The sequence below is a fragment of the Triticum dicoccoides genome, chromosome 2A (assembly GCF_002162155.2).
Source record: "Triticum dicoccoides isolate Atlit2015 ecotype Zavitan chromosome 2A, WEW_v2.0, whole genome shotgun sequence".
In the NCBI taxonomy this organism is placed as follows: Eukaryota; Viridiplantae; Streptophyta; class Magnoliopsida; order Poales; family Poaceae; genus Triticum; species Triticum dicoccoides.
In genome coordinates, this window is record NC_041382.1 from 196,562,728 (window position 1) to 196,573,706 (window position 10,979).

Below are 10,979 nucleotides of genomic sequence, written 5' to 3' on the forward strand. Positions count from 1 at the left end.
AAGAAAAAAGAAAACTAACGTAAAAAAAAGAAAAGGAAAATAAAAAGGGAAAACAAGAAAAAAACCCAAAAGAACCAAACAAGATAGAAAAAGGCGAAAAAAAATATGAAAACCTGGTTCAAGGAAGGTTCTAAAATAAAGGAATTCTTTTTTTAGAATAAATAAAGCAATTCCTTTTTTTGAGAATTTATAAATAAAGGGAATAAATAAAGGAATTCCTAAATCTTCCCAAAACCGATGGGGGAAGAAACCCGAAATGGGCCGGCCCAAACAGAGGTTTCGGCTGGCGGAAAAAGTCCAATGGCCAATGGCCCGGCCCATTGGGTCTTCTAGTCACCACCGGACCCGGAGATAGTAGGGTTTCCTCGGGGACCTTTTATACCCCAGCAATCCTCCGTCTCGATCTCAACTCCCTCCGTTTCCGCCGCCTTTTACTTCGCTCTGGTAATCCACCTCTCCCCCGACGTTTCATCTTCGATTTGAGGTGCGTGGAAACGACTTTCTTCCCTCCTTTTGTTTTCCTGTTGCCTTGATTCAGATCCTTGTATGGAATTTGTCGATTCAAGTTGTAGTAGGAGTAGGATTGGGAATTTGTTGATTATATTATTTTACAATGGATTGTTCTGATCTTGTGATTGTGCTGTACTGGTTCTTATTTCTTTTATCTTCGATTTGATGTGCGTGGAAACGGCTTCATTCCCTCCTTTTGTTTTCTTGTCACCTCGATTCAGATTCTGGTACGGAATTTGTCGATAAGTTCTAGGAGTAGAAGGGGGATGTGTTTATTATTATTTTACAATGGATTATTCTGATCTTATTACTGTGCTGTACTGCTTCTTATTTTTTGATAGATTCATGGATTCATCAGATCTTCGGATTTGCCTTTCATAGTTATACTAGATTGGTGATGCATTGATTAAGAGCATCTCTAACCGATCCCCTATAAAGCTTCAGAGGAGTATAGGAAAAATCAGTTTTAGGAGTATGATTATGGTGGATCGATTCTTGTTTTGCAGTAGATTAATTGGATCTTAGGATTTGTCAATTTTGGTTAGGAGTAAGATTTGCTATTGATTCTTATTTACTGCTGATTCGAATTCGAATTGCAGGATTAAGGGCTGGCAGCAGCCAAGTAAAAAGGTAAGTAGGCAGTTTGGCCTCATAATGTGTAAGATGAGAAAGCCGAAGAAGCATCTTTATATAATCTTTGATGACTGGGAGTTGGGATTCAGCATCCGCAAGATTGATTTGGACACTGATCAGCTGATACCAGGAGGCTACAAGGCACTGGAGGTTGCCCTGCCAGCTCCATCTATCCGCTTTAGGGCAAAGTGCAGCTATCCCATTTACTTCTCTGATGCCATTGGTTCCAAGATCTTGGCAATGCATCCCAAGAAAGAGAATGCTGACCGGGGTGCTTTCTGCTTTGATGTCCACAATCGGAGACTCAACTGCATCCCGCGCCACACTGATCAGTTCAGGTCCATTTACCTCCCCATTGGCGACAAGCTCTTTGCATTGGGAACTTCTCTTTGGAAATCCTTGACCTGCAGCCGCTGGTGGGCCTAAGCAGCCAGTTGGATGCCTCATCGTGGCACAAGCTCAAAGATGTGCCCATTGACTCTATGTCTGTGATCTCCCACGCTGTCCTCCCTGACAGTCGAACCATATTTGTCAGCAGCGATATAGCTACCCACACCACCCACAGCCTTCACATGGGAGACGACGGAAGCTTCAAGTGGACAAACCATGGTGAGTGGATACTGCCGTTTGATGGCTGTGGTTACTTTTGATCTTATGCTTGGCACCTGGGTTGGACTTGCCTTGTACAAAGAGAAACCTGGACACATCTGCTCCTGCAGCTTGGCTTCTGTGACCTCTAAGGTGCGCCCAGCCGTGAAGTACACTGAGGAATGTCTGTTCACCGTGGACCCTGCTGAGACGAGCATAGGTGCAACCCTCCTTCACATGGGACGTAGCAGCGATTACTGCCTTGTGGAGTGCATTGAGGTTGGCAACAAAGATAAAGCTCCTTGCATGTTTCTTCGATTGACGATGTTTTCTCTCAAGTGCAGCAAGAGCGGAGACTTAACATTGGGTGAGAGCCGACGGGTTCGGTACTTCAAGCTTCCTAAGAAGGAAATTAGTGAATCATTATTCTTGCGTCCCCAGGCGTTCTGGCTATAAACAAACTGCATCATAATAACACCCTGTTGGTGTTAATTTGCTTATCTATCAGTTCCTCTTGTGGAAGTTGGTGTTGCATGTTAGACAAGCAGTTGTTTTTGTGACTCCTATGATATTATGCTCACGCAAAATTAAGACATTGTTTACTGTACTAGATAAGTGCTTGTGCGTTGCAATGGGGAACATTAGATTTACTGTACTATGATATTATGATATTATGCTCACACAAAGTCAAGAATCAACTCAAACCAAAAACTTTGTTTAGCTTTGTGTCATGTAAATGTAACCTCATTTCTCAATTAAACCTAGGCAATTACCTTCAACTGGACTATATTTGAATTACCTTCAAAATTGCTTGACCACGTATATGAAGTTTCAGACATATTACTCATCCGTAAAAGGTTATATATTTACCACAAAACTGAAATTGTATAAGCTAACCTTCACCAACTGCCCAAAAGAATGTAAAGGCCACATCATGGGGAAAACATAATCACAGTTGCACATGTAGACCGATATCTGAAAATGCTATGTACATGTATACCAATATCAAGTCGCATCATTATCCAGAGTTACAATTCGTCGTTAAGCACAGATATAATCTAATACTCCCTCTGTCCGGAAAGTACAATTACCTGTTTGCAAAAAAAAACCTCGCACTTTCAAACATTTTACAAAATAATCCCCGTCTCCTTCCTCCGTCCACACACCATCATCGCGCTTCGCCGCCGCCCACCTGCGCTAGCCACCGGGTCGGGGATTAGCGCCTCCGCCCACCCGTGCCTCCACCGCCCACCTTCGCCCCCGCCCTGCGCCGGTGCCTACCCGCACCGCCGCCACGGAGGTGACCTCCGCCTCCGCCACGGCCGCCCATCAGCCCATCTGCGCCGCATCCACGACCGCCCCACCTGCTCTGCCCACCTGCGGCGCCGCTTCGGCCGCCCACCTGCTCCACGCACGTGCGCCGCCCTGCTGGTGGTGGTGGACGTCGACTAGGATGTTGCTGGTTCCCCGAGCTAGTCCTGCTGCTGGTAATTTCCGGTGCTGGCCTCTTGCTACTGTTGCTTCCCTGTCCTCGCCTCTGCTGCTGCTTCCTATGGTGAGTCCATCAGTCAAGGCGGTGAACTGAAATTGAAAGTGAAGATGGTGGACTGAAATTGAAATTCAAATTGAGTAAAGTTTGTTGGAAAATTCGGAACACTTAGTCTGATGCTCTGATGCAAAATCATTCTAATGCTCTTATCCATATTGACAGTGTCCAGTTATTCAGAACTTAGTCTGATGCTCTGATGCAAAATCATTCTGATGTTCTGATCCAAATTGACAATGTCCAGTTATTCAGTGAAGTTATTCAGAAATACTCCACCATGTCAGTGCCCAGTCAAGTAAAAATGACAATTACAAAATGACAGTGGCACATCATTCTGATGCTCGGATGCATATTATTTTGTCGAGAATAGATAATCAATAGTGAGGAACATGCTTCATATTGACAGTCACTCTCACATCACATGGGTTTACACTTGACAGTAGTGTAGAGGGAGAAAGGAAGTTCAGTTCAGTTCAGTCCACTGGGCAGTGTATGTCGCCTCCCTGGAGAAGAGATGCAATGTGTAAACAAAATCCAGCCTTTCAGATATACAGAAGTAAGTTAGGTTCAGAGTTACACATTTCCACAGAAAGAAATTTCCACGGAAACATATGAGATGCAGTACTAATTTGAGGCAGTGCTAATTTGAGAGTTCATGAGTTCATGAGTAAATTTTGAGACGGTACAAATCTTACTGAATTGTTGGATTTGAGTTGCATACGTCTCCTCGACACTAGCAATCCACTCTTTGGCCAAATTTCATATCTTGCTGGCCCCGACGGATTCACGGCGGAGTTCCTCCGCGCGTGCTGGAGCATCATCAAGCAGGACTTCCTCGACGTGTTCCAACAGCTCTACGACCTGCGAGGAAGAGGGTTCAACAAGCTGAACCAGGCGCTGCTGACGCTGCTCCCCAAGCACGCCGCCGCCCACGGTCTGCGGGACTACCGGCCTATCAGCCTCATCCACATAGTGGCCAATCTATTTGCCAAAGTGCTTTCGATCCGCCTGAGTGCCAAGCTAGACCGCCTTGTCAGCCGCAACCAAAATGCATTCATCCGGGACGAAGCCTACACGACAACTTTGTTCTCGTCAAGCAGTCGCTCAAGCTGTTTCACCGTCTGGGCAACATATTTGTGGCACTGCCGTTTAGGTCATATTGGTGTAAAGCGCATGAAAAAACTCCATGTGGATGGACTTTTGGAATCACTTGATTATGAATCATTTGATGCTCGCGAACCATGTCTCATGGGCAAGATGACTAAGACTCCGTTCTCCGGAACAATGGAGCGAGCCATTAACTTATTGGAAATAATACATACCGATATATGCGGTCCAATGAGTATTGAGGCTCACGGCGGGTATCGTTATTTTCTAACCTTCACAGATGGTTTGAGCAGATATGGGTATATCTACTTAATGAAACACAAGTCTGAAACATTTGAAAAGTTCAAAGAATTTCAGAGTGAAGTGGAGAATCACCGTAACAAGAAAATAAAGTTTCCACGATCTGATCACAGAGGCGAATATTTGAGTTATGAGTTTGACCTTTATTTAAAACAATGTGGAATAGTCTCACAACTCACGCCACCTGGAACACCACAGCGTAATGGTGTGTACGAACGTCGTAACCGTACTTTATTAGATATGGTGCGATCTATGATGTCTCTTACCGATTTACCACTACCGTTTTGGGGTTATGCATTAGAGATAGCTGCATTCACGTTAAATAGGGCACCATCTAAATCCGTTGAGACGACACTTTATGAACTGTGGTTTGGCAAGAAACCTAAGCTGTCGTTTCTTAAAGTTTGGGGTTGCGATGCTTATGTGAAAAAACTTCAGCCTGATAAGCTCGAACCCAAATTGGAGAAGTGCGTCTTCATAGGATACCCAAAAGAAACTATTGCGTACACCTTCTATCACAGATCTGAAGGCAAGATCTTTGCTGCTAAGAATGGACCTTTCTAGAGAAGGAGTTTCTCTTGAAAGAAGTGAGTGAGAGGAATGTAGAACTTGATGAGGTAATTGTACCTTCTCTCAAATCGGAAAGTAACTCATCACAAAAAACCATTCCCGTGATGCCTACACCAACTAGTGAGGAAGCTAATGATAATGATCATGAAACTTCGGATCAAGTTACTACCGAACCTTGTAGGTCAACCAGAGCATGTTCCGCACCAGAGTGGTATGGTAATCCTGTTCTGGAAGTCATGTTGCTAGACCATGACGAACCTACGAACTATGAGGAAGCAATGATGAGCCCATATTCCGCAAAATGGCTTGATGCCATGAAACCTGAGATGGGATCCATGTATGAGAACAAAGTATGGACTTTGGTTGACTTGCCCGATGATCGACAAGCCATAGAGAATAAATGGATCTTCAAGAGGAAGACTGATCCTGATGGTAATGTTAATGTCTACAAAGCTTGACTTGTTGCAAAAGGTTTTTGACAAGTTCAAGGAGTTGACTACGATGAGACCTTCTCACCCGTAGCGATGCTTAAGTCTGTCCGAATCATGTTAGCAATTGCCGCATTTTATGATTATGAAATCTGGCAAATGGACGTCAAAATTGCATTCCTTAATGGATTTCTTAAAGAAGAGTTGTATATGATGCAACCAAAAGGTTTTGTCGATCCTAAAGGTGCTAACAAAGTGTGCAAGCTCCAGCGATCCATTTATGGACTGGTGCAAGCATCTCGGAGTTGGAATATACACTTTGATGAGGTGATCAAAGCATATGGTTTTATACAGACTTTTGGAGAAGCCTGTATTTACAAGAAAGTGAGTGGGAGCTCTGTAGCATTTCTAATATTATATGTGGATGACATATTGTTGATTGGAAATGATATAGAATTTTTGGATAGCATAACAGGTTACTTGAATAAGATTTTTTCAATGGAAGACCTCGGTGAAGCTGCTTATATATTAGGCATCAATATCTATAGAGATAGATCAAGACACTTAATTGGACTTTCACAAAGCATGTACCTTGATAAAGTTTTGAAGAAGTTCAAATTGGATCAGTCAACGAAAGGGTTCTTGCCTATGTTACAAGGTGTGAAGTTGAGTCAGACTCAATGCCTGACCACTGCAGAAGATAGAGAGAAAATGAAAGTCATTCCCTATACCTCAGCCATAGGTTATATCATGTATGCAATGCTGTGTACCAGACCTGATGTGTGCCTTGCTATAAGTCTAGCAGGGAGGTACCAAAGTAATCTAGGAGTGGATCACTGGACATCAGTCAAGAACATCCTGAAGTACCTGAAAAGGACTAAGGATATGTTTCTTGTTTATGGAGGTGACAAAGAGCTCATCGTAAATGGTTACGTTGATGCTAGCTTTGACACTGATCCGGATGACTCTAAGTCACAAACCAGATACGTATTTATATTGAATGGTGAAGCTATTAGTTGGTGCAATTCCAAGCAAAGCGTCGTGGCGGGATCTACGTGTGAAGCGGAGTACATAGCTGCTTTGAAAGCAGCGAATGAAGGAGTATGGATGAAGGAGTTCATATCTGATCTAGGTGTAATACCTAATGCATCAGGTCCAATGAAAATCTTTAGTGACAATACTGTAGCAATTGCCTTAGCGAAGGAATCCAGATTTCACAAGAGAACCAAACACACCAAAAGACTCTTCAACTCCATCCGTGATCAAGTCAATGAGGGAGACATAGAGATTTGCAAAATACATATGGATCTGAAAGTGGTAGACCCATTGACTAACCCTCTTCCACGAGCAAAACATGATCAACACCAAGACTCCATGGGTGTTAGAATCACTACAATTTAATCTAGATTATTGCTTTTGTGCAAGTGGGAGACTGAAGGAAATATGCCCTAGAGGCAATAATAAAGTTGTTATTTATATTTCCTTATATCATGATAAATGTTTATTATGCATGCTAGATTTGTGTTAACCAGAAACTTGATACATGTGTGGATACATAGACAAAACACAGTGTCCCTAGTAAGCCTCTACTAGACTAGCTCATTAATCAAAGATGCTTAAGTTTCCTAGCCATAGACATGTGTTGTCATTTGATGAACGAGATCACATCATTAGGAGAATGATGTGATGGTCAAGACCCATCCGTTAGCTTAACATAATGATCGTTAAGTTTTATTGCTATTGCTTTCTTCATGACTTATACATATTCCTTTGACTATGAGATTATGCAACTCCCGAATACGGAGGAATGCCTTGTGTCCTATCAAACATCGCACCATAATTGGGTGATTATAAAGATGCTCTATAGGTATCTCCGAATGTGTTTGTTGGGTTGGCATAGATCGAGATTAGGATTTTTCACTCCGAGTATCGGAGAGGTATTTCTGGGCCCTCTCGGTAATGCACATCATGATAAGCCTTGCAAGCAATGTGACTAATGGGTTAGTTGTGGGATGATGCATTACAAAACGAGTAAAGAGACTTGCCGGTAACAATATTGAACTAGGTATGATGATACCGATGATCCAATCTCGGGCAAGTATCATACCGATGACAAAGGGAATAATGTATGTTGTCATTACGGTTTGACCGATAAATATTTTCGTAGAATATGTTGGAACCAATATGAGCATCCAGGTTCCACTGTTGGTTATTGACCGGAGAGGTGTCTCAGTCATTTCTACATAGTTCTCGAACCCATAGGGTCCGCACACTTAACGTTCGATGACGATTTTGTATTATATGAGTTATGTGATTTGGTGATCGAATGTTGTTCAGAGTTCCAGATGAGATCACAGACATGATGAGGAGTCTCGAAATGGTCGAGAGGTAAAGATTCATATATAGGACGATAGTATTTGGACATCGGAAGTGTTCCGGGGGTACCGGGTATGTATTGGGTCACTGGAAGGGGTTCCGTGCTACCCCCGGCAAACTATATGGACCTGTTGGGCTAAGAGGGGAAACGCAGCAGCCAGCATGGGCTGCTGCGCCCCCCTTGCTGGACAAATAGGAAGGGGAAAGGAAAGGGGAAGAGAGAAGGAAGGGGAGGCAATTTGGCCTCCCGCTTCCTTCCCTCCTCTCTCCCCTTTCCTTCCCTCCGAAAAAGATGGTAGGGGGGGGGGGAGAATTGGACAAGGCCCCCAAGTAGGATTCCTCCTACTTGGGGCGCCCCATGGCTGTCCCCCTCCCCCTCCCACCTATATATATGTGGGGAGGGGGTGCCTAGAACACACAACAAAAATTGTTAGCTATGTGCGGCGCCCCCTCCATAGTTTATGTCTCCGGTCATATACACGTAGTGGTTAGGCGAAGCCCTGCACGGATCACTTCACCATCACCGTCACCACGCCGTTGTGCTGATAAAACTCTCCCTCGATACTTTGCTGGATCAAGAGTTCGAGGGACATCATCGAGCTGAACGTGTGTAGAACTCGGAGGTGCCATACGTTCGGTGCTTGATCGGTCGGAACGCACTAAAAAAATACACTTCCATGATGATAAGTGTTTGTCACAGTAGGTCACATTTTCTGTCATGCATGTACATCCTTGACGATTTTATGAAAGAATCAAGATAGTCATACCTGTGCTATCGTAGAAGTGTTCCATGACATTACCAAAATTATCATCATGGAAGTGTCCACTTCCATGATGATAAATCGCGCGTCATAGAAGTGCTTTCGTCGAGGGTGACCGACACATGGCATCAACCGTAAAGGGTCGCCGTTAAGATATCGGGTCTGGTTTTGGATCCGATAACCCGTTAACAGCCCAGACCAATGGGGATTTCCCACGTGTAAAATTCTCATTGGCAGGAGGAAACACGTGTTTGCTCACCGTTGGGACAGATGTCGTCCACTCATTGGACATGAGGCGCCTATGATACGTTAACACGTGGCACGACCCAATAGAGGCCCATTCTGGTGAAAAGGCCGGCCCAGCTAAAGGCCCATCATATTTTTTCAGACACTAGTGGGCTTGCCCATTAACAGCTTGCCATGTTTTGGGCCAAATTGAGGCCCATGCCAGATCAAGGCCGTTCGCAGCCTGCCATGTTTTGGGCCAAATTACGGCCCATATCGAATCAGGCCCGTTAACAGGACACTGTTCTTATGGGCTCATTCTAAGACAGGTTTGTATTTCAGCCTGTTAAATGCCCGTTTACCAGTTCCTCCCAATAATAGTTTCAGCCTGTTAGCGGCCCGTGGTGCATCTGGGACGTTGTCGGCCTGGTTTAACTCTAGGCCATTTAACAGCCCATGCAGAAACCGGGCTATTTCTTGTCCGAAGTAACTTTAGGCCTCTTAACGGCCCGTAGTCTTCATGGATAAATTTCAGCCCAACTGGCCTATCGGCCTGTTAATGGCCCATGTAACAGTTGGGCCTAATTACGACCCATGTTGAATCCGGCCTGCTTACAGCCCATCTGATAATGGCCCGTGACACTTTTAGGCTTATTGTCCACGTAGATACCGGCCTGCTTAAAGCCCATCATTTTATTGGGCTAAACAGGCCCGCGATATATTTTTGGCATGTTAACTGCTCGTCCTATTTGGGCCAAACATGGGCCTTAGGAAGTTTCGGCCTGTATTGGCCCGTGAATTTTTCGGCTCAATGCTAGCCCAATCTAGGTTTTAGCCTGTTAAAAGCCCATAGTATTCTCTGGCCCGGCTGGCCAGAACTTTACTCGGCCTGCTAAAGGCGGGAAACAACTTTAGGTGTAGACCTGCTAATGGCCCTAGATGATTATAGGCTCACGTTTTGTCCCATATGAGTAACGGGCCGGCCTGAAGGCCGACAACACTGAGATCCACTGAACCTTCCGACCTATATTACAGCATACCGACCAAGAATAAACCTAGAGTATGAAACAAGGAAATTACAGCATATTACATCCCCTCGACATCAAAGTTCGCCGCCAGTGATAATAAAGGGAAACCAGACAACAGATTACATAAACTGGGCAGGTCGCCACCAGTGGAAGTTAATAGGCGGACAAAATAATAGACAGAACCAACATCACTTCAACACAGTTCAAGAAAGGTTAGCCCGGGCCAGGAGCTGCAGCACAAGCAGCTTAGCAACCCGATGAGACTGCGCTTCGTTGGTGCTCATATCCACCAACTTAAGCTGCACAACATCAATAAACGTCTTGTACTTATGGTTAATCTGTAACATCCCAAAATTCTAAATTTTGGGATGTTATATTAAATAGATAGTTTTCATTGGTTGTTTGGTTGTGGTGTGATTGTTTGTGTGAAATTGAGTGAAATTCGAAACTTTATGGAAGTTAAATGAGTGGGAATAAAAGGACTTTCCCAAACTTTCATTTTGCGTAGATGATCTCCGTGAATTCAAATTCTTTTCAAATACAAAACCCTAGAGAGAAGATGACATGACTTCTTCTATTTGAATAAATGAAAAGGGTTTTGAAGAGATTTGAATTTTATTTGGAAATATTTTCCAATTCATAAACTTCATGCAACTCAATGATTTTCATGAGAGAAGATAAAATAACTTCTTCAAAACATATGAAATATGAGTTGGGAGTTTCGAAGGATCAAATTCAAAATCCCATTAGAATTATTTGGGTTTTTCAAATTATTTTTTTTTCCAAAAATAAAATATGGAAAATAGGGCAACATGATTCCCTACAGCAGAAAATAGGAGAGAAATAAATTTGAAATCATTTTGGTATTTTTAAAATGATTTTACTGAGTTTTATTGCACTAGTAGCA

General features: G+C 43.5%; 1 protein-coding gene across 1 annotated transcript; it reads left to right on the plus strand.

The window, feature by feature from the left end:
* The first annotated feature begins 379 nt into the window (after window positions 1-379).
* Window positions 380-2,386, plus strand: LOC119354173. The gene is made up of 2 exons (XM_037620884.1): window positions 380-484; window positions 1,110-2,386. The coding sequence occupies exon 2, from the start codon at window positions 1,165-1,167 to the stop codon at window positions 1,567-1,569; it is 405 nt and encodes a 134-aa protein (XP_037476781.1). The 5' UTR covers window positions 380-484; window positions 1,110-1,164; the 3' UTR covers window positions 1,570-2,386.
* Window positions 2,387-10,979: the final 8,593 nt, after the last annotated feature.

Excerpts from the sequence above, each read along its gene's own strand:
- LOC119354173 (XM_037620884.1), top strand. The coding sequence starts at position 1,165 with ATGTGTAAGATGAGAAAGCCGAAGAAGCATCTTTATATAATCTTTGAT.